Raw genomic sequence first — 24,484 nt, 5'->3', positions numbered from 1 at the left:
ATTTTAAGCTTTGCAAAGTCGCTCTTTAAAATTCATTTTAAAAGTTTTTTTACAAGACTTCACTTATTAAGTTAAATGAATATTAATAGCATGCAATATTGTTGATGCTCCAAAGCAATCAATTTACCAGCATCAACAATAAATGTCATATCCACAAGGAATTAGAAGAATCACAATGTTTAGAATGTGTTTGATTTTGAATAAAACAATATTTGGTGGGTGTAAAAATGGAGTAAAGCAAATTTCAAATAAAAGAGTTGATATCGATATGATAAAGACGTGTTAAGATCATATTTCACCCTTTATCCCTCTCTTTCCAATTTTTACTTATTTATATGCAATTATTCATGTCCTGGAAGTGCTCTTTAAATATAACTCTAGATCCATTTCTAGCATCTAGAGCCTAAGATCATCAAACTCGAGTATGATTCCTCATTGGCTATTTGAATGAATCACTTTCTTTAAGTACGAGACTCTATAATCATCTAGAGCTTTGGATCTATTCCTAACATCTAATAGTAGGAGGAGACTTAGTTAGACCACAACTTGAAACCAGTTCTCACTCAATAATAGGCTAGTGAAATAAGATGAGTGAATAGTTCATCCAACAACAAGTGCAAACTAATTCACAAACATGTAAATGAAGTCATACTTGAATAAATAAATAGTACTAATACAACAGAGTTAAAAAGAGTTACATCAGATCTCAACATAAGAGAGTTTAGCTCCTCATGGTGGTTGTGAACAATACAAATATTGGAATAGCCATAACTCTTTTATGCTTTCTAGTGATATACAATAAGCATTAAGATGGAGCTTTATAAAGCTCTTGGACCAACATAAGATTCTCTCTAAAAATTGTACCAAAAGGCTCTCACTAAAAGCTCTTTCCAAAAGATATCTAAATCAGAGGTGCAACTCTATTTTTATAAATTATCCATGGCGGTGCTCAACTGCACACTTATGGCTCAACAATAAAGGTTCCCCTTCCATGTGGATTTGCTTTGTGGCTCAGTCTCAACTTTGATGCTCAGGTCCTGAGATAAAGTTTTTGGGAAAGAGTCGCCATGGCTCAACTACATGTCTAGTGCTTGAAGTTTCATCTTCACGAGGGTTTGCTCTCTATGGCCTAACACCATTTCTACCACTTAACTGCGTTGACTAAGTTCATTCCAATTTTGCAATATTTTTATCAAATCTTATGATTTTTCCATAATGCTCTCCTTTAACATGCAAAACAAACTAAAGGGTAAATTAGCATAAGAATATAAACAATTAAAGCTAGATAAGTGCCAAAATCATCCAATTTTCACTTAAATTGGGCACTTATCAACCTCCCCCAACTTTAGTCTTTGGTTGTCCTCGAGCAAAGTAATATGAACAATTATATGTAAATTCAAAACATTTTCACACAAAGGCCGGCCAAGGGACTAGATACAACTATTCCTTTTCATCAAAGACAATGCAAACAAGGTTCATCACATAATTCATTAAGCTTTTTCCAAAGAACACATATGCATGGGAATTTTCACAACTTGAGAGTATGCAGAGTCACTCAAATTTATCTTTTTTTTTGTTCAGTTATGAACCTCCCAGCTCAGTGTTTTCTCTCATCACAACATTGCAAGTTCTTTCTGAGTTTTGTACCTTGTTTCCAATTACCAATTACATACAATAAGCATAGATCACTAAGGTCTTTGTGGGCTTGTAATGTGGTTAGGCTACAAAAGGACTTGGTTTTTAAAGATGAGCAAAACTCACTCACAAAAATGAGTAAAACAATATGCATATCTCGTGAGTGTTTTCACTTCCTTTCTAACCTTTTTCTTGACTTGTTTTTTTATCTTAACTTCCTCATCTTAGGTCTTTCTCTTTTTCTTTTGCACCTTTTCTTTCTAATACAATTTGCTCTCACTTGGTGCACTCATCTTCACAATCTTTTTTCTTTTTCATTGTTCTTGAGACCTCACATTTCTTTTCATTTGCCCATTTTTTGCTCAACCATCTTCCTTTGCCCTTTAATCACACATTGTTTTCCTCCTTCTTTATCAGTGAAAAACAAGGGTAAGTTTGACAATTATTTCAAGTTCATGGTGCATGTGTATTTCAATGCTAGAGTACAATAAGAATGTATCAACGTTTTTCTAGGTTGACTATTTGGCTCTGACTGGTGAATTTTCCAATGGAAAATGTGCCTTGATAATTTCCATGTCTTTCATGTTTCAGCTTAAATAAAAACTTAGCATAAAACTTAGCAGAGTGTTTGACAAGTTGTTTTTCTCTCATATTTCAGACATCTCACACTATTTTCAGTTTTTTTTCCTCATTGATGTTAGTTTTGATGCACCAATATTTCACAACCAAGAGGGGGTGAATGAATTGGTTTTTCAAACTTTTGATTTGTTCTTACACTTGAAAAACAACTTTTATGAAATCTTTAACCAATTGACAAAAGGAGTTTAAGAATGCATATTGTTCAACCTTTATACCTAGCAAAAACTAAAAGAGAATGAAAGAGAGCACAAGAGACAACCAGATTTATACTGGTTCGATTCAAATGAATCTACATCCAGTCTCTAGTTTTCCTCACTAGAAATTTCACTGTATCAATTAGAGAAGGAATACAAGAAACACCTATGCAATTCCTAAACTCTAAAACCACACTTTCTTGAAAATACCCCTTCAAGAAATGTGCAAATTGTAATGCTCCAAGAAATTACACACAATTACCACAATCACAGTGATAACACACATAATTTTCAGGTTCAAGAAACTACAAGAAACTAATACAAAAACAATGATAATAATGGAACAATAACACCTGATTTAGTACACAGCTTTAGTGACAATATTACACTCTCTTCATCTCATCTTGATGAACACTTAAGCCCGTGCAACATTTCTTTCTTTTTGGTTGAAAATGTTGCTTTCAGAAGGTGCAGGGATATGTTTTTATCTAACAACTACTGTCAGGACGAATCTAGTCGACTAATTAGTTTGCTAGTTGACTACATTATGTCATAGCCCAAATCTAAGTTCCAGAACTAACCTACTTAACTAGATTAGTAGCCTAGTTGACTATCAAGACAACAGATCAACATTTTCTGATTATCACATACATATATTTATGTGTTGTTTTAATTTTAATTATTCTCATGCTATTATGGACATCATCAAAAACTCAAAAACATCACACATACACTTAATAGCAATAATGTCCCCCTTTTTTAATGATGGCCAAAACAAGATAACATTGGCGAGATATACATCAAATTAATTGATTTCAGTTACACATATATCATGTTAGAAATTTTCACAGTACAAACCATACCAAGTTATAATGCATATCAGGTTAATTTATATATAAGCAGGTTAATTCATATCAATTTTCAACAATTTTCAAGTTCTCCACTTTTTTGGACATAATCAAAACAGGGACATACCAAACAAAATAAGACTAAGACAGAAGCTCGTCGCCTAAGCGATAACTGCAGTAGAAACCTGAGGCGAATCTTTGTTATTCTCGCCTAGGTGAAACTTGCTCGCTTGGGCGAAAACAACGGGGGTTCTTCCCTGCTTGCGCATGCAAACCAGCCAACATTAGAGATGGCAAATAACCCGTCCCCGTGGGTATTGCCCGAACTTGTCCCCGTTTTGACGAGAAATCCCCGCATTGACTGGGTATGGGTATGGGTATGGGGAATCCTTGACTTTTTCAATTAGGTATGGGGATGAGTATGGGGATGTACATATCCCCGCCATAATACCCGCCCCCGTTTAAATCATTAAAATATTCCCAATTAATTAAATAACCATATATATATATATATATATATATATACTGTTTTTTATTTCGTCTAATTATTTGGTTTGTCATGAAACCCATCCGTATTTCAATTATATTTTTCATCTTATCATAACCTTTATGTAATTATGCTAAAAAGATGTATGTCAATTAAAATTGTTTGTCTTACATTTGAATATTTCTATTTTTTTAATATTTTTATTTATTGTATATTTTTTTTCACATGAGAATGTTTAATACTCTCAATTTAAGTATTTAATAGCACAAACCTTTCGTTTACTAGGTAATATAAAAAAATCATTTACTTATTATTCTTATTATTAGTTTTTGTTTCATTTAAAGAACTCTTTTGTTTCACTAAACAATTTTTGTTATTTATCAACCATTGAGTATATATGTTGATATTTGAAAAGTTTTCTTAAATATCTAAGATATTTTTCAACTTATCATACCCTTAATTATACATTTGTTTTCCTTTGTACAATTTCTTTCAATAGTTTCTCAAATTGTTTGTAGACATTTGTTAATTTTTTAATATTTTTATTTCTTGTTTATTTTCATTATGTAGAATACTATTTCGATATATTTTATCTAATTATTTTTTATTTTCTAACTCATTATCAATCATACTGTAATTTTTTCACTATAATTGTATAAATAACTTTTATTTACTACAATATAAAAATTTAATGTAATTATCATGAATATTTTTTATCACCATCCAACATAATTGAAGTTCAAAAGATACACGATCTATGTTAAAATTTTATTATTATGATTATTATTTGTTCTTTGTATCATTTTGATCAAGTAATGTATTATAAATTCTTTTAGTGTATAAAAAATAAATTCATTAGAATTTAAAAGATTGAAGTAAACAAACATTTAAAATATATTGTAATTTGAATATTTGTTTCCCTTTTATATTTTAAAAAAATTATTTTTAAATTTTATCAACTAGGTTTCATTAATGTTTGAAAATTTAATAAATGTGTTGGTTCTCATGAAATTTTATTTGGTATTATAGTCCAAAATATAAACAATTATAATTTATTTTAAACTTTTATTATGATTATTATTTGTTCTTTGTATCATTTTGATCAAATGATGTATTATAACTTTTATTAGTGTATAAAAAAGAGATTAATTAGAATTTAAAAGATTGAAGAAAACAAACATTTAAAATATATTTTAATTTGAATATTTGTTTTCCTTTTATATTTTTTAAAAAATATTTTTAAATCTTATCAACTAGGTTTCATTAATGTTTGTAAATTTAATAAATGTGTTGGTTCTCATGAAATTTTATTTAGTATTATAATATAAAATATAAACAATTATAATTTATTTTAAACTTTGATTATGATTACTATTTGTTCCTTGTATCATTTTAATCAAATGATGTATTATAACTTTTATTAGTGTATAAAAAAGATATTTATTAGAATTTAAAAGATCGAAGTAAACAAACATTTAAAATATATTTTAATTTGAATATATTTTTTCTTTTATATTTTTAAAAAAATATTTTTAAATTTTATCAAATATGTTTCATTAATATTTGTAAATTTAATAATTGTTTTGGTTCTCATGAAATTTTATTTGGTATTATAATCTAAAATGTAAATAATTATTTATAATTTATTTTAAAGTATTTAATATCGAAAAATAAACATCATTCTAATATTGAATATTTGATAATATTATGTTTCCTTTATCAAATTTTTTTTATAAAAATCAATTAAAATTAATATTGAAGTAGTAAGAAAATGAGTATGGGTATGGGTACGAGATTATACCCATTATACCCGTTACTCGGTGGGGATGAGGATAGGACAAAAGTTTGATACCTGTTGGGTTTGGGTATGGGGATGAGGATGAATTATTTTTACGGGGATGAGTATGGGATAGCGAAACATGTGCCCGTCCCGCTTCGTTGGCATCCCTAGCCAACATAGTCCAAAGCAAAAAATCAATAATTTCTAGAGCACACAACACAAATCCAATACATTTCACACTCAATCTAAATCGAAAACCAAGCAAACAGTTTGAAAATCTTTGAGTTCTAGCTTCCCTTACCTTAATAAAAAGCTATTGTGAGGGAGGTTTAGACACTAGCGGAAGGGCACCACAACTCCAAGAACACCAGAAACTGAAAAGAAAGGAACACTAGCACGAAGGTGAGATTCTGGAAAGAACCCATTGTTGAGTCAGAGCATAAGGACTGAAAAAAAGAAGAAGAGAAAGACGAAAGTTGGATCTCAACTTACATGGAGGGAAACGCTCATCGAGCTTGGAGGAAGGAAGGAGCTCACTCAAACCCTACCAGAGCTCTTTGTAGCAGAAAGTTAAAAATGAGACTAAGGTGAGAGTGAGGTGTTGAGTGTGGGGTTTTGGGGCTCCTTTATGGGCTGACTTGGGCCCTTTAATAAGATTAGGCCCAACGTTTTAAGACAGAGAAGAAAAGGGGCTTACACCCCGTACCCGTACCCATATCCGTAGGGTATCCGTTATGCGGGTACCCGCATAATTTATTAATATCCACGGGTACCTGCAATTATTTACAAAAAAAATAAAAATATAAGTTTAACAACATATTTTAATCGTAAATTCAAATAAAATACAATACATAACATTCATAAATTTTAAACAAAGTCAACATAGCTCATTCAAAATCAATATGTTAATATTTTAATAATGTATTTTTTTTATTTCTTTTAATTTAAGTTAAAGTATATCGGACACGGGTACAGATACTATGATACCCATACCCGTCCCGCTAATATGCGGGTATTAAAAATACCTGTACCCGTTACTCACGGGTATCTATTTCCTATCCGTTGCGGGTTTTATCCACGGATATTTGCGGTACGAAATTTGTTGACATCCCTACTTATAATTTTAATATTAATTGTACTAACATTTTTTAATTAATTTTATTATAGTAATTATTTTTTAACTATATGAAAAACTGTTGTACCTCTAGAGTTCTACCACCGGATCAACCCGGTCCGCTTTTGAAATTTTATTTGCATTGCAGCCGAATTAAAAACAAGAAAGTTACACTGTATTGAAGCAAAGCCACCTAGTGAGTGAGACTACATTTGCTTCGTGGAATGACTTGAGAAAGACTCGATTCTTTCTCTATTTCTCTCTCTTTCTCATATCGCGTTTTCTTTTTTTCATTTCTTGTTGTTCCGCACGAGGGTTTTCCGGTGTCTCCGTCGCGATGACAATCGAACCCTTGGATTTGCTCCGCTCCAATCTCGCTCGGGTACGGATCCCCGAACCGACCAATCGCATCTACAAGCACGAATGTTGCGTGTCCTTCGACACTCCGGTGATGCTTTCTTTCCTTCGTATACTTCTGGAAATGATGAGTTGTTGTTTAAACCAGCTTCGTTTAACTCTTCGATTGTTGTAATTTGGTTTTTCTTTTCAGAATTTGAAGGCATTAAGTGATTTATGATATCCGCGCCGTTTGTTTAGTTAACTTTTGTTTGAAATTTTTGACATTAGTTTTTGTGACGATTGTTGAGTGGTTGCTGATACAGCGGGCGAAGTGTTGAGAATACGCTGGTGGTTTTGTGCTGTTTTCAGCATTGAGAATTTAAATGCTGATGTGACTTGTTTTTTATTTCTCTTACTGGAAGTTATGGATATTTTAGTTGTTACGGCATGGGAAGTGATGAGAATATGCGAAGTGGTTTGTCGTTATTCAGCACAGCAGCATTGAGAATTTTTTATGTTAATGTGAATAGTTTTGGATTCCTCTAATTGGAAATGATTGATGATTTAGTATGTTACAATGTGTTTAGAGCTTCACAATGCAGGAAATTGATGCTCGGTGCTGATTTTTTTTAGTTTTTGTTTATGATGAATTTTAGAGGTCGGAAGGTGGTTTGTTCATCGACATGTGCACTTTTCTTGCTTTTGGGAAGGATTTTGTTGGTTGGAATTACGAGAAGACCGGCAATCCTGTCTATTTGCATATAAAGCAGACTAAGAAGTTAGTTCCAGAAGACAGACCTTCTAAGAAACCTACCCTCTTGGCTATTGGTGCGTTAGTAAAAGAAACATTTCCTTCCTGGTCTTATTTTGTTATCCTGCATCTCTGGTTAGCTTTATGACGATTTTGTGTTTGTTTGCAATCTTTGTTCAGTTGTTAAACATGACTTCTGTATTTGTCATTTATAAATTCTTGTTTGTCACACTGGGGTATGTAGCTTGAACATTCTAGGTATTGGTTGTGGAGTTACCACTTTGGCAGTTTTTTGAAGGCTATATCATTATTAGTTCCAATAATGAGTTTTTGACAAGCTGTTCCGTTTTTGTGTAACATAACTTTATCCTCTTACTAATTTGTAGGTATTGATGGGGGATTTGATAATAATGAGCCCGAGTATGAGGAAACTCATAGTGTAGTTATATTACCCGAGTATGTTTCTCTTCCATTCCCTTCTGTGGAATTGCCAGAGAAGGTACATTTTCTCCGCTTTTGATTTTTTGTTTGTTTAATTCCCCTTCTACTGATTAAGGAGAAGTGGAATTTTATCCATCTTAAAGATTTTTCAAAAATATTTTAGGTAAGGTTGGCAGTTGATGCTATTTTACTAGCTGAGGGTGCTGAACGAAAGGAGGAACTTGCAGCCTGGACTGCTGATAAAAAACAAGTTAGTTCCTATGCAATGAATTTACAACAGATTGACAATGGTGTTGTTATTCCGCCATCTGGGTGGAAATGTGCTAAATGTGACAAGACAGAGAATCTTTGGCTAAACTTGACTGATGGAATGATACTTTGTGGGAGGAAAAACTGGGATGGAACTGGAGGGAACAACCATGCTGTTGAGCATTACCGGGAGACAGGCTACCCTCTTGCTGTAAAGCTTGGGACTGTCACTGCTGATTTGGAAGCGGCAGGTGATGCCTTCTTGCTGAATATATGTTATTTATTATTATCAATGTCTTACTTGTATGAGTGCAGTCTGTAATTGTGAAGGAAATTGTTATACCTAAATATATAGTTAGCCTAAACATATCATTGAAACCATATAATCTAAGTGTGCTCTATGCTATATAAGATGGTTATTTTTCCTGTGCTGTGTGCTAATTATGGCTAATGTATTGTGGCAGCTCAGATGTTTTCTCCTATCCAGAGGATGAAAGTGTCTTGGATCCACAACTAGCCCAACATCTGGCTTTTTTTGGCATTGACTTTTCATCGCTACAAAAGGTTCGTTATTCGTCTCCTAGAGATACTTTTGCACACACAATCAAGATATATGTTGAAGATCTCATATCAATTAAAGATATGACCAAATTATCTTATATATAAGTGAGTGCAAACTATCCTAACTTGTTTTGCGATTGAGTTAGACTTATGTTCACTTTATAATGTGGTATCAAATCATGTCCTAGTAAGGTTTGTTAGGTATGTTGTTGTCAGGTCTTTATCGGACCTCTCCCAAAGTGAGTAATAAAATTTACATAAAGGAACATTTACATAACATAATATTTTTTATTATACATTGATGTTTCTGAATCAATGATACAAAAATAAACTGAAAGATAAACCGCATAACTGGATGTATGAGTTTACGAAAGGAAATTATACCAAGATTCTTTCAAAAAGATAATTAAGCAACTTAAAGTTGCATGAAAACTTAAAGCTGCATCATACATATTGTATAATTCATTCTTGAGCATGTTCATTTGGAATATGTATTAAACTCTACAAAACTGGCTTGTTAGGTGAGGATTGCACCTCACTTATATATTATAATTTGGCCTTAGTCCTTGTCAATGTGAGATCTCCAACAAGATGTAAAGACACTTCTGTCATATCTTACAGCTTCATGGTGTATTTATATAGTCATTATTTTTTCCCTATGTATTTGGTAGACAATAGGTCCATGGAGACATATTAAAATGATATCCTATGTTGGACGTTTAGTGTTTTCTTAATTTCTACAAGTATTAGTTATAATGTTGAGATTAGAGACTTGTATATGTAGGGTTTGCTATTTGAGACAAGTAAAACATTTACTTGGCTGTAGGATACCTATAAATATGAGTGTTTGGGTTTTGTGTTTGCCTTTCACATTTCTATTATATATATTTTATCATTCCAAACAACAAAATTTAAATAGTAACGTCACCCACTGTTTGGAGGCAATACTTCTTTTGATGGATGCTGTTTATAAGTAGTGCTGAGGTTGAATATTCAATTAGATGCTTGAGAATAAGGTTTTGTCTTGTTACTCCAACAGGCATTGTAAGAGCGTACTTACCATTAATTAAATAGTACTTTACTCAATTGTTTTTTCAAATGTCACTTTCTTATGTTCAGACTGAAATGACAACTGCTGAAAGAGAACTCGATCAAAATACTAATTTTGATTGGAATCGAATACAAGAAAGTGGACAAGAAGTATATCCAATTTTTGGACCTGGATATACAGGGTTGGTCAATATTGGAAACAGGTAGAGTTGGTTCCTATTATTTGCTGCTCATCATAAAATACTAGTTTGACACTTTTATATTGCATTTTGTTTTCTTGCAGTTGTTATATGGCAGCAAATATGCAAGTTGTATTTTCAACAAGATCCTTCATATCACGGTCTGTGCATGTCTTTCATTTTCTTGCAACTGTCTGTTAGAACCTTGTTTGCATTTACTTCAATTTCTGTTGTTTCATTCTTAGGTACTACTTGAGCCAAAGTCTAAAGAAGGCATTTGAGATGTCTCCTGCCGATCCAACTGTTGACCTAAATATGCAGCTGTAAGTGCATGCATGTTTGGATATTTTGTGTTTACAAAAAGCTTATAACCAAAGTCGTAGGACTTTTTGGCTTAAAGCCACTTTTCTGTATATAAATTAACAAATCATAGTGCTAAGTAGCTAGCTGGTTTTAGTATCCTCCTCCATAGGCTTCCTGTCAAAGTGATGCTATTCCAAGTTCCAAACCTAATTAGACACTCGTGGATAAGTTTTTTCATACATTTGTTTGAAAAAGGACTTAGCTTATCCAAAACTACTTGTCATCACTGCCAATACAGCAGTACTGGCTCATTTAAGATTATACACAAGTCATCCAATGCATTATATTCGGGTGATGACCTAGCAATAGCACACGAATCCATCATAAGTGATCTATGTTTAGGGTTTCAACACATAATTCAGCTACCCATTCCATGTCAAGCATCTTATGACTTATGCATATCTATAAATTTTTATATCCATTTGTATTTTTGATTCATGAAATATTTCATAAAAAATGAAATTTTCATTTGTTGTAGTGTACATTATTTAAATTTATAGTTGCACACAAGAGATATCTGATTCCGTGCAGTAACCAGAATAGGTGTGGGGCGGGTATATTGTTTTGATAGCATTTGTTTTACTGTGTATTTAGGTGTTTCCTTTTATTGTAATTCAGTTTTACTGTGGTAAAGATGGATTTGATAGGTTATTTTTGTGTGCACAAATCAATGTGTGTAATAGTACTTGTAAGTTATAGGAGAATTTTCGTTTCCTACATGTAAGAAAATGTATATGAAAGGAGGTTTTCATGGCAGAGGTGCTTTTTATTTAATTATCATTAGAATTTATAGAAATTTAATTATAGTTTTATTTATTGTCAGGACTAAATTGGCACACGGCTTACTTTCTGGCAAATATTCTGTTCCGGCATTTGAAGTAGGCCCCCATAACTCAGTAAATATTAATCAAAAATTTGTTTAGAGTCTTTGCTAATTATAAGTTACTGTTGTCTGGCACACAGAATGATGAAAAGGAAAACACTGTAACTTCAACTACAACTGCTGTAAGCTTTCTGGCTCTTCGATGATTTGAAAATCCTTACTCTACATTTATCTTAGTGATTACAGAATAGAATTTCCATAAATTGGTTGAGTACTTGTTTGTTTGTTTGTTTGTTCATTTATTCTTTATTTTTTCAAAATTTCTCCAGGTTTATGTGGTTTAGTGCTTTCCTAGCCTTTTCTTGATTATTTGTTTTTTGCATGGCATGAAATTTAATTAGGATGGGGTTTTTTGTGTTGCTATACCTTTTGGTTGAAGTTTCAGATAATGTTTTTACACATCCGCTTTGACATTTCTTGTCTTGATGCATTTTCTTTGCTCATTTATTCTGTCTGCCGATGTCTACTTTCTTCAAACATTAGAAACAAGAAGGGATACGTCCACGCATGTTTAAATCTGTAATTGCTGCCAGCCATCCTGAATTTTCATCTACGCGGCAACAGGTATGTTTAGTAACTATTTTTTCCCTAACCATCTATTAATGATATACGCATTTGATATTTTTCTGTTTTATATGTCAAATAATTTTATGAATTTTTGGATGCAAACTTAAGCGGCCATCTGATTTGGGATTCTTTTCTGTTTTTAATTAATTTTTTTTTTCAGTATTAATAACATAAACTCACTTTGTTTTCACGTTGTTTTCTATTTTCAAAGATGTGTTGGAAACAGTGATAATAATAAAGTTAAAAATGCAGCAAAAATATCATTAATGCTTCAGATGTATCTTTGAATTATGTTATTGATTTCTTACAATTATTAGGGAGTAAATCCGTAAGAGATATCAGATAGACTGCTATATTGAAATAGTGAATGTATTCATGCAAAGAAGTGAGTTTTTGACTGTTAACTGAAAAATATGTAAATACTTAAGTTACAAAGGTCGTTTATTTAAAACAAAAGGAATGCAATTAAGTACAAGAAATGAAGCACTTATGTTCCCTTTATAGATCAATTAGGGTGCATAATTCACAGGCAATGAAACATATTTAGAGTCCCGAAGATTGAATAATGTGATAAAACATCAATTCCCTCAAATAACCACAATACGTGCATGCATTTAGCATTAAGTCTGACATGCTAATGGTGTACTATTTTGAATTTCCAAGTTGCAGTATACTTCCCATTATCTTAACATGAAATAAATTCTTCCTCTCTTGAAAATGTCTCTTGAAGATGAAGGCAAATTAGATTCTAGTTGTCTTTTAGGGAAATTCTTTATATTCTCTACACCATTTATTGCCCAACATTTGTGCACTGTGGTCTTGGTGATTTATGAGCAATTGGTAAAATTTATCAGTAATTCACAATATTCAGTTGAAGACTGAAGCTGTTGAAAACAGGGTTGAAAATAGCATGCCATAGTGCCATTGTGTAGCTGGGCAGCCCCTGGCAGCGCAGTTTAGTCTCGTAGCTGTAGCGGCAAAAACTTGAGGTTAAAGCAGACTGGATATAATTGCTACTAATTTTCTTTTCCTGAAACCATGTCACCTGTCTTGCCATCCGTGGCGGTGTGTTTTTGGTCATATTTGGTGGTGTATGGTCATTCTCCAGTTGTTCAGTCCCTTTGCTTGGGAAATTTTGCCATTGTCTACGGTTACAAATGTTTTTGAGAAAAGTTGGTTGGAATTCTGTGGAGTCGGTTGGATAGCTTGAGAGATAGTGGCTGTTTTTTTTTTCTTTTTTGTTTCTAAGTCAGACAAGGTGTTGTGCCTGACTCCAAATTGGGCCCTTCCATACCCAAAACCGTCTTTAAATTGGGGAAATGGTTCTTTTGCTGTTTTTTTAGTGTTAGTTATACTTTTGTAAAACTATAAGATACTTTGTAATATTTAAGAATATATAAAAAATATTGAAAAGCATTATTAATTATATATTATTTGATCATATAGTAGAGATAAATATGCAGCATATCATACTATATATAATAATAACAATAATAGGTTATTAGAATAATAGGATATATATATATATATATATATATATATATATATATATATATATATATATATATATATATATATATATATAGTAAAATTCAGAATAGCAGTCATTCCACTACAGCTATGGGTTGGCTGCTATGCTCTGCAATCCAAGATTTAAAACATTGGTTCAAAATATCTAGGCTATTCTTATTCTAATTGTCCAAGCTATTGTTGAGTCGTCGTGAAAGGTTTTTTATTTAATGGAATGAAAAGAACAAAACATAGGAGAGCACTCTCTCCTTCAATGTTAATAATGTGTCACAATATGGTGTTCTAAATTTGTCTGTTCATTTTTCCCCGTAAGATTTATCTGCGTTACCAGGCTTTTGGTACGGAACAGTTTATACATGAGATGAACGTTAAATAGGATAGGCATGCTCAAATCTTTTTTGCTGTTCTTTGTTTAATATGCCACATACTGTTTTGCATGTTATTTTGCCGTCTTTTGACTGCTTGATTCTAATTTGATGTTAGGATGCTTTAGAATTTTTCCTACATTTTATTGATCAAGTTGAACGAGCTAATACTGGGAAAATTGAACTGGATCCATCGAGGAGTTTCAAATTTGGTATTGAAGACAGAATTTTATGTTCTTCTGGAAAAGTTACATATAATAGAAGGAATGATTACATTCTTTCTCTCAATATCCCCTTACATGAAGCAACTAACAAAGGTGTGTATTTAGGTTACTAGACTTACCTTAAGGATTGAGATGTCTTCTGGATGTCAACTCAAATCTAATACTTGTTTTGTTTGAGAAATTTCAGGAGAGCTAGAATCCTTTCAAAAGTTGAAAGAAGAAAGACTTGCAGAAGGAAAGGAAATGTAAGTTAAGATGCTCAGAAATCTTACTATTTCATTCATAAGTTTCTTTGAATGCTGCTGAGCATATTTATTCTGACAGAAATGCTGATGAGATTGTGCGTCCGAGGGTGCCTTTAGAAACATGCCTTGCAAACTTTTCGGCTCCTGAGGAGATACATGATTTTTACAGTACTGCTTTGAAGACAAAGACTACAGCACTGAAGTAAGCATACTGAAGTTTCTAAGTATATTAAATTGCTGTGCCATACTTGTTGCACTGATGGATTTTCTTTAGTTTTGTCAATCGTTTACTAAGTCATGGACTTTGGTGATTGGTATAATCTTTGTTAAGAAGAGAGAAACCAATAAGACATTTGATGAATTCTGTGTATTTAGACCACATCGAAGCTATTAACATTATAGAGGACAAGATATAATTACAAAATATTTAGTTACTCTATTTTAGGTTAATAGCATAATATAGAATCAGTCTAATTAATCCTATTATCAACAAGTACTGTATCTATGAAACATATCCACAAGATTCTAACAACCTTATTGTTAGAGCATTTGCAAATAATCTTTCTGTTGAAACAAGATTTATTCCGCAGGACTGCAGGTCTGACCTCATTTCCTGATTACCTGGTGTTACATATGCGAAGATTTGTTATGGAGGCAGGATGGGTGCCCAAAAAGCTTGGTATGTTTTGTCTTGATATGGTTCTGTACATTAAAAGAGTATTAGTTTTTTAAGATCTTTATTTTTATGATCTATATCAGTGTAGTAAGTATAGTATGATTCACGATACGAAACGATTCAGATCCCTGGTGATACGAATCGTGAGTTGTATCGTTTTTACTCCCGTATCGTACTCGTATCATATGATACAAGTCCAAATCGTGCGAATCATGATTCGATTCACGATACAAATTTACCCCGATTTGAAATCTTAGTTCTGCCCTCTACAGATTTACCCCCAAATTGAAACCCTAATTTTTCCCCCTTTTATTTTTCGCACATTGAAACTTATTAACGTTAGTGTGCTCGAAAACACGCTCTCCTCCTTGCCTCTCGTGATCACATCATCTTTGTTTGTTGCGGTGGTCGCACAATGGTGCAGTGTTGGTTGCGCGCTGTTGCGGTGGTGGTTGCATGTCATCTCGTACATGTCTCTATTCGTTTGTTCAATGGGTTTGAGCTTCTGCGTTTGTAGTACAGTGGTCACATGGTGGTAAATCTTAGAGACGATGAGGATGAACTATGAATGATTAGAATAGAATTTTTTTGAGGTTCTTTAGGATACAAGGAGCAAACACTTGTTTTTTGGATGGCTATAATGCATAATTTGTTTAGTAGCATATAACTATAGTTGAAGGAATCTTATGCAGCAACCACATTGTTTTTTGAAGGCCATGTTGCTGAAATTGTGAAACTCTATGGTAGATACACATAGATACAACCACTCTATTTGATTATGAGATTGTTTTGTTATTAATTTTCTATTTACATATTTATATATCTTATATATTTAAGTATAAACTGCATTCTTTTACTGTGTATAAAATGTTTATGAATAGTACGATTCACGATTCAACTACCATGATCTATATAATTTGTTAAGCAGTTTTCTTGTTTCAGATGTGTATATCGATGTTCCTGATATCATAGATATCAGTCATATGCGCAGCAAAGGTCACCAGCCTGGGGAGGAGCTGTTACCTGATGGAGGTATGTGAGAAGTTCTCTGTTCAAGTTATATCTTAAGAGAGTTTAAAACAAAGAAAATCTGATAATTGTTTAAATAGAAGTCAGATTCGCAGAAAGTGTGTCAACTAAGTTCGGTGTTATTGGGAACATGTGTCACATTGGTTTTGTATGTCTAAGGTCCCATTGCGCTAGATAAAGACTACTGGACTTTGATTTGAAGAGATTGAGCTTATATATTGGTTGGCTTGCGATGATGTATAAATATCACCTCCCATTATTGATGATTGCATAGACGCTTTAGTCCACTAATTTAGCTTCTCAATGTTTTTATTATAATTATAGAAATGAGGAGTTAAATCTATATAATCAGAAACATCGTTATAAATATAGAAATAAGGAGTTGATTGTGTATATAATAAAAAATATCTATATTGTAGTTGTATTATTATGAACTATTTTATTTATTCCCATATCATATTTTGTTATTATTAGAAACTATCAAAACTTGTCTATTTATTGTGTTGATTCTTTTTTCTCAATATAAATAAAGCATTTGTGCTCTCTGTTTCAACTCAATGGTTCTCCTTAGAGGTGTTCACGGGTTCGGTTGCGTAGAATTAAATCAACCCAACCCATTGTTAAGCGAGTTGGATTTAGTTGAATGAATTAGATCAAGATTTTGAAAAACTTTCAAGTATCAACCTAATTAAAATTTGTTCTTTTCACTTTGTTGAATTCAACAAGTTTCAAATTCATGGCATTAGAGTCAACCTCAAGTCCTTTCAATACTTAATGCCCTTTGTTTCTTATCAACATCCAATTTGGGTTCATATATCAACCATTCAAATGTTTAATCAAGTTGGTGATTCCATACTTTTTATTAGCCTTATATGACTTGCCAAATTACTTTCATATTGCTTTATCCTACCCTATTGTAAAGAACCGAAACTTTTGGAGGAGCCTTTGTAGGATTTCTTGAGTCTTTGATATGGTTAAGATGAATCTGGCTGTGTAGAAACCTGTCATTGATGGTGATTGAACTTCAAATGGTGTATATTGAATAGGACCTCCAGAGTATGTTACTAGTGGCATAGGACTTGAGGCATTCATACTTGTGCCAGTGGAGTACAACCAATCTTTTCCATTTGTGTGGACAATGGAACTATTACAAATTACCAAAACATTTCTATTGTTAGAATATAATTAGTTGTTACAGATTTCTAGGAAATCAACCATACATAATCTCAGAAATTAGGATGACTGATTCCTAATTATTAGGTGTCTTTATTATTATTGATTATATTCAATAGTATAAATACACATTGTGTGGTCTGCATTAGACACACAATACATTCAGAACATATACAATTCTATATCAATAATAATCAAACAACACTCTGTTTCATATAAGAATATCAATAGAAGAACAGTTACAAATCAACATTGTCAATGCACCCCCGACCATGTCCACCCAATCAAATGTAAAAGACAATAGAATCACGCAACACATGTTGGTAGTGTCTTAAAAACATGCTGTTTTAGTTCAATGTTTCTGTTTTACCTTGAGTTGAACAGCTTTGTTAAACTGTTTTCAACGGAATATGTTCATTTCTTATAACTTATGTTTATACCTTGGGTCCGTAATATTGTTTGTGAAGCACCAATTTTATCTGTAAATAAATACATGTGATGAATCTGATTATGCAACCTTAGTTAACTGATAAATTTTGCTTTTCAGCTAAATAACCAATTGCATTTGTAACTGAACTCAATCTGTAAATTATCAAATCTCTTGGCATTAATTATTTGTGATTTACAGTTCCTGATGAGGAAGATTCAAACAAAATGTGGGCCAATGAAGAAATTGTAGCCCAGCTGGTTTCCATGGGTTTTAATCCTCTCCATTGTCAGAAAGCTGCCATAAATACATCGAATGTTGGAGTAGAAGAGGCAATGAATTGGTTGCTATCTCACATGGACGATCCAGGTTTCTGAATTTTTTTTATTTTGTTTTGTAGAACAATCTTTTTGTTAGTGACCTCGCAGTGCAGGACTTAATGCTGGATAAATTTGTTTTGGATAGATATTGACCTCCCTATTTCCAAAGGTCATGGCTCTAAAACTTCGACAATCGTTGACCAATCAAAAGTTGATACTCTAATTTCATTTGGATTTCAAGAAGAAATTGCTAGAAAGGCTCTGGAGGCATCTGTAATTTTCTGTTCTTGTTTTTCCTTTCCATTGTGACAGTAGCATAATTTTTTGACAAATTGTGTCAGAATATTTGACTTTATAACTGGAATCATTGTTCTGTAGGGCGGTGACATTGAGAAAGCGACAGATTGGATATTTAACAACCCTAATGCATCAGTCTCCAGTATGGATGCTACCCCATCAAATGCTGCATCCACGTCCAATGATGTTGACCTACCTGATGGAGGAGGGAGTAAGTTGCTTACACTTTCTCTACGTACCTTGTGGGTTTTATTTATTTTTAATTAATAAAGAAAGTCAAAGATTGTAATTATTGTGAATCATGATCATTTAACTCCTACCTTCACTTTTACCCCTCCTGAAAAGTATGATCTTGCTATTTTGATGTCTGTTTGTGCAATCTTCATTGTTTCCTTTCATGTTACTGCCAAGTAATAACATTTCCTTCCTGGGATTCAATTTAATTTTTATTCAAGTGATAACCATGTTGTTGCATGTTTTTGTCTTTACTAATTTTTCAATCTTATTTTATTGTTCAATCTTTCTTCCAGAATATCGACTTATTGGAATTGTAAGCCACAGTGGAACCTCTACGCTTTGTGGTCACTATGTTGCTCACGTTTTAAAAGATGGTAGATGGGTAATTTTCAACGACAACAAGGTTGGGGCTTCCATTAATCCTCCAAAGGAAATGGGCTATCTCTATTTCTTCGAGAGGCTTTAATTGCTGAATATACAGTGGTTGGCGTTGAACAAGGCGAGTAAGAGGCGCAGGATGTTTTGATAGCGTAGAGATGTCACCTACATCCGCTGATGTGAGAATATTTGCTACACTGCTCTTGGTGGCTTGGTAAACATTCCTCTAATTTGCTGAATCTTCTTTTCTTGGTTGGTTCTTAGCGGTAATGAAGCTTTGGAACATTACATTTCATTCATCTTTTATACATTGCATGTTTAGGTATTCAAGTAACAATGTAGCAACGAATTATCAGTTCTAGGAATTTAAACAACAATAGTGAATGTTATACAGCTTCATTTTTCTGATGTCTAAAACCAGTTACTTTGAAAAGTTTATTACAACTTTCATTCCTTCTTGCTTTTTAACAATAACTTGAATTCTTTCTTTGGTTGATTATAGAGGAAAAATATGTTTTATTTGAGTGCAGTAACATATGCATGTTATCTTAAACAATTGAATGATTTTATTATAATTTTTACTTGACATTTGATTATGCAGTTTTTATTAGTCATTACATGAGAATATTCTTGGGAGAATAGTTTGTGGAATTGTTATATTTCATACTAAGCATAAGAATATTTTTGTTAAATCAATTTTATTTGCCGAGGAACTATGTTTATAAAGACAAAACTAGGTAATCAGGAGACACTATTAGTCGTCTAATTGTCAGGAATGGATCCTCAAGTTTTTGTGGAAATTAGTGAAATGAAAGATGATACACGCTTTATAGAGTGACATATAATTCTTCTAAAGTTTAGTAATGGAAGAAAGGGAGAGGATCTTTTCTCCAGTTCCATGAAGACTTTAGAAGGATCAAAGGACCTAATGAACAAGTCTCAGTTTGAGTGTTTAAATTTCAGATTCCTACTTGTAGTAAGGTTACTACGCTATGTTAGTTCACGTCGGTTCCTGTTGTATTCTTCATCATGAGTGTGCCAGGCCCCCTGAGTGTTTGTTAGGAAGTCAGGAAGTTTAGCAGGACAGAAAAAAGCACTGAATTTGTCACTAGTACTTTTGCAGACATATTGCGGACCAAGTCTTTGCTTTAAAATAACAAATCAAATGCAATAGAGAAAGAAATTCGTATTTTATCAAGACTTCAACAGTTTTAGCTTAGAGTTGTTAACCTTGGAGATAAAGTAAATTCTGAAAGTAAAGAACTACTTCATTTATTCCAGAATCTGATCTGGATGCATTTTAGATGCACATTTCCATAAATGAATAACCCTTTCATATTTATCCTGATTTTTTACTTTCAAACATAATGAACACATGGTTATTTGGTCAGAGCAAGACCAACATAGAGAATCCGATTAAAATGAATCTGATCCAAACCATGTGGAAAAAAACTACAAAAATACAATATTGATTGGTTAAAACCTAGGAAAGTTAGCTCATATTTTAGGAAAACTATACGGAAAAAAAATCATAAAAATACCCTATGGCTTTTTCTTCCTGCACCCCGTTTATTATGAATTGCACCTTGATACTAATGGTACAAGGACTAGAATAGCCTCTCATTGTACCACATCATTGCCGTCGCGACTGTGCCGTCATTGCTGCAGAAGAAAAAAGAGATAGAATACCTTGTGGAAAATGGCTTAGAAAGTTCTTTCTAAAACCCATTTCATGTGTATGAAAAATTTGCTTCAGAAGATATCACATGTTTTGAAAAGCTTATTTTGGAAATTTTATTTCAAAAAGTTCATTTCAAAATACATTTCATGTGTTTTGGAAAGAAGTTCCTAATTTTTTTTCTTATAATTCTATTCGGAAAATTTTATTCCAAAAGTTATGTTCTAAAAAGTTTAGAAAACTTGTCTTAAAAATTTTCGAGATAGTAATCTAAAAACCAAATTTTCAAAACATAACATGGTCATTTTAAAAATTATGGGAGTGTAGCTAGAAATTATGAAGAAAAAGCATTGGACTAAAGCTTCAAATGTTGTATTTTAACAAAGCCCACTTCCTATACTCCCACAATTTCTTTGTGTAGACCCACAAAATTTTGACCTTTGGAAAATTGACTTCTGGATTAAATATTCTGGAAGTTTTTCGGAATAGACTTTTTGGAATTTCCGTATCAACACTTTTGGAATGAAATTTTCGGAACATAAGTTTTGGAACTAAATTTTCGGACAAGAAATGTATGTGTAATAGCTTTTTGTATTCTATCCACAGGATAAAACATCCTGTATTCTTATCCATATTTATTGAGTATCTACATAATTTTTTAATAATTTTTTAATATATACAGATATCTATGGGTAACTTTGGAGATTTAAAAAAAATAAAAATAAATATTTAATAATATATTTTAATTGTAAATTTAAATAAAATACAATATATAATATTCATAGATTTTAAACAAAGTTTAAATAATCCATTTAAATAGTATTAAATGACAATTTACAAAAAAATAAATTTTTTTAAAATTAATTGATAAAAAAAATAATTCATTCAAAATTAATATATTAATATTTTAATCATGTTTTTTATTTTTTTAAATTTAAATTAGAGTATAACGGATACGGGTATCCACAGGTACAAATACTATAATACTCATACATGTTCCGTTAACATGCGAGTATTAAAAATATTCGTACCCGTTATCTACGAATATTCATTTCTTACTTGTAACCGATTTTATCCGTAAATACTCATAGATATGGATTTTTTTGACATCTCTATTCCGTACGGAATTTCCAAAATTTAAGAAATGTGTTTCGGAATAATTTTCTTTTTGAATGAGATCTTGAATAAAAAACTTTTCAGAACTCAAAATATTCCGAAATACTTATACTTGAAATGTGTTCCGAAAAGTTCGGAACATATAAAATACGTTTCGAAAAAACCTTTCCGGAACAAGTTTTTTTCACATTCTCTCTCTTATTTTTCCTCTATAGTTCTTTATCTCTTCTTCTTCCTCTACAGTAGCGGAGCGAGGGTGGCGGTAATAGAAGCAGTAGGAGTGATGGTGTGGTGTGGTGCAATGATGAAGTTTGTTTGAGCCTTTTTCTAATGTTGTGGAGGTGCAATTAGTAATTAAGGAAGCAATGGCCATTCAACTATTCATCCGTATGTAGCTGAACCCACCCAAAATCCAAACCTGTTGCTGCATTTGTTCTCATTCCGAAGAGCACAATAGAAGATTTAAGCTTTAAGTTTCAGTTTTGAGATTTGTGCTAAAATTATTCTTCAATAATGTTACATATACGGCAAAGTAATGAGAAACACAAGAATAGTTGAAAATTTAAAAGTTTTCTTGACTAATTTTGTATTAATTAAATATTTTTCTGGAATTAAAAATATATATTTAGAACTTGAACTCTTAAATAAACTTAACAGTATTTATTTAAAATGGGTTGGGACACATTTCAATGCAATTAAACAGGAAAATACTAAAACATATTTCACTTTATTATCACATACACTCATTCTCGATTAGATGCTCGTGCTCATATTTTCAATCTCATACATATAAGTCGACTTTGAAAAAACATTATAACTTAAAATTAGTTAATTTGTAAAAGTTATTTTAGATTAATATTTTTCAAAATCTGATTATTACTCCATAAATAAAATAACTTTTTCTTATAGAAAAACTAAATTTATTTTTCTTCTTATTTTTCAATTATATTTATTTCTCACCACAACTGACACCAAAGTGGTTGTGGCTGTTATGAAGGGAGGTAAAGTCTCATGTTTGACGTGCAAAACCGAGTTTGGGAATTGAACACTATAAAGTTAATTTATCTCAACGAGTTGTATAAGTATAATATAAATGAATTGGAAAAGGATAAAAAAACATGCGAAGCTTCTCAGATATTTCATGACCCTTTTCAACATGTACATGTGCTCCCTCTTACGTGACCAGAAATTACACATTAAATTCCAACACTGCGTACCTTAGGGACGAAGTAAACTAGTGCATGATTAAACTATTTTCAGCAAGTTTCTGACATCAAGTTTGTTTAAATAATATTGAAAGGATTTATTATTGTATTTGAAATATTGTCTGATTTGGACTCTGAACATTCATTATAATATGTTTAATAGTTTTATATTATTTATAAGTTTAAATCAAGAATAATTTACTTATATTTTTTCCTTAACTATTCAGAATGTCTTTTAAAATTAAAATTGTGATAAAATTTTAAACTTTAAAATGATAATATTTTAAATTGGAGTTGGTAACTATTGATTCCTCCAATTTTAGAAACCTTTGGGTTTAGAAGTTTAGCTTAAATGTAAACAATGGTTACATCATTCAATTTATTATTATACTTACTTGTCCTTTATCGAAGAATAATGAATCCAAATCAACGACCAACTAAGTCAATAACCAACATATATGGGTTCCACATAACATTCATGTTTAACATACAAGTTTTTCAAAGGAATGGAAAATTATATCGTTTGTGTAGGTATTATTCAAATTAGTTTCGGATGGAGAATATTTGTATTTATCGGGTATGTGTATAAGAATGGATAATACCTTATTTTTTCAATGGATTATGTTCCTGCGAAAATAAATAAGAGATGTTAAAAACACAAATATCATCTTACCTCAATCCTTGACCTCTCGAGTTGGCTCTTTCTCGGTTTGCGCATGCCATTTGCCAGTGTATACGGGTTGGACCCTTAAGGGGTTACCTGCGGAGAGGGCTCCGATGATCAAGTCAGCAAAAGGGCTCTCAAAAAGTCAAAATCTTGGATTAAGGAATTAATGAAAACGTACATTTAATTGCTAGGGTCCACGTGTATTTATAGAGTAATTAATTATGTCTGCCCTTCTTATGGGTTGAGCCATTGTTTGGTTCCTAGATGGGCTTGGGCTAAGCCCAGGCCCTGAGTTAGTGTTTGTAAGGTTGGTACTAGGGGCCTTGTCTGCAATATTCTAAGTTTGGTGTTATCAACAGATTTCGTCTTATCTTTTGAAGTAGGCGGCTTGGGTCGATATGTGTTTTCACTTGACCGGTTATTTACTTAGTAATTTTATTTGTGGGGTTATATGTAGGCGGGCTTGGTCGTGTGGTTTTCTTGATCCGCCTAGGTGCAGTACACCAGTCCCCCAGCCTTTGTCGGGAGAGGTGTAGCGTCAAAGGCTTGGAAGTGTATGAGTAGTTGCCTTGGTCCGCCTAGGTGCAGTATAGACTATAATGATATCATATATGTATCCGTCCTATCTCCATAAATGTTCCGATACCCATCTTGTCTTCTTTGTTGTTTATGTTTAAATTATTAAAATACTCATAGTTTATTAATTAACCTATAATATATATATATATATATATATATTATTATATTTTATTCATTCTTTTTTTTAATTGTTTGACTTATTCAATATTGATAAAATTCACTCGCATCTTCTAGATATTTTTCCTTTTATTACAATCT

General features: G+C 32.1%; 1 protein-coding gene across 1 annotated transcript; it reads left to right on the top strand.

Moving 5' to 3' along the window:
- The first annotated feature begins 6,869 nt into the window (after window positions 1–6,869).
- Window positions 6,870–19,398, top strand: UBP14 (ubiquitin-specific protease 14). The gene is made up of 20 exons (XM_028054882.2): window positions 6,870–7,145; window positions 7,693–7,864; window positions 8,174–8,286; window positions 8,392–8,728; window positions 8,947–9,041; window positions 10,158–10,291; window positions 10,372–10,428; window positions 10,513–10,590; window positions 11,454–11,508; window positions 11,594–11,635; window positions 11,997–12,077; window positions 14,094–14,292; window positions 14,387–14,444; window positions 14,524–14,646; window positions 15,035–15,123; window positions 16,063–16,152; window positions 17,951–18,118; window positions 18,215–18,342; window positions 18,448–18,577; window positions 18,897–19,398. The coding sequence occupies exons 1-20, from the start codon at window positions 7,035–7,037 to the stop codon at window positions 19,067–19,069; spliced, it is 2,433 nt and encodes an 810-aa protein (XP_027910683.1). The 5' UTR covers window positions 6,870–7,034; the 3' UTR covers window positions 19,070–19,398.
- The last annotated feature ends 5,086 nt before the right edge of the window (window positions 19,399–24,484 follow it).

This window comes from Vigna unguiculata, chromosome 11 (genome assembly GCF_037176805.1).
Source record: "Vigna unguiculata cultivar grain cowpea cultivar isolate G323 ecotype 2 chromosome 11, ASM3717680v1, whole genome shotgun sequence".
Taxonomy (NCBI): domain Eukaryota; kingdom Viridiplantae; phylum Streptophyta; class Magnoliopsida; order Fabales; family Fabaceae; genus Vigna; species Vigna unguiculata.
The sequence above is the reverse complement of the archived record's forward strand: the minus strand, read 5'-3'. Positions and strand labels throughout refer to the sequence as shown.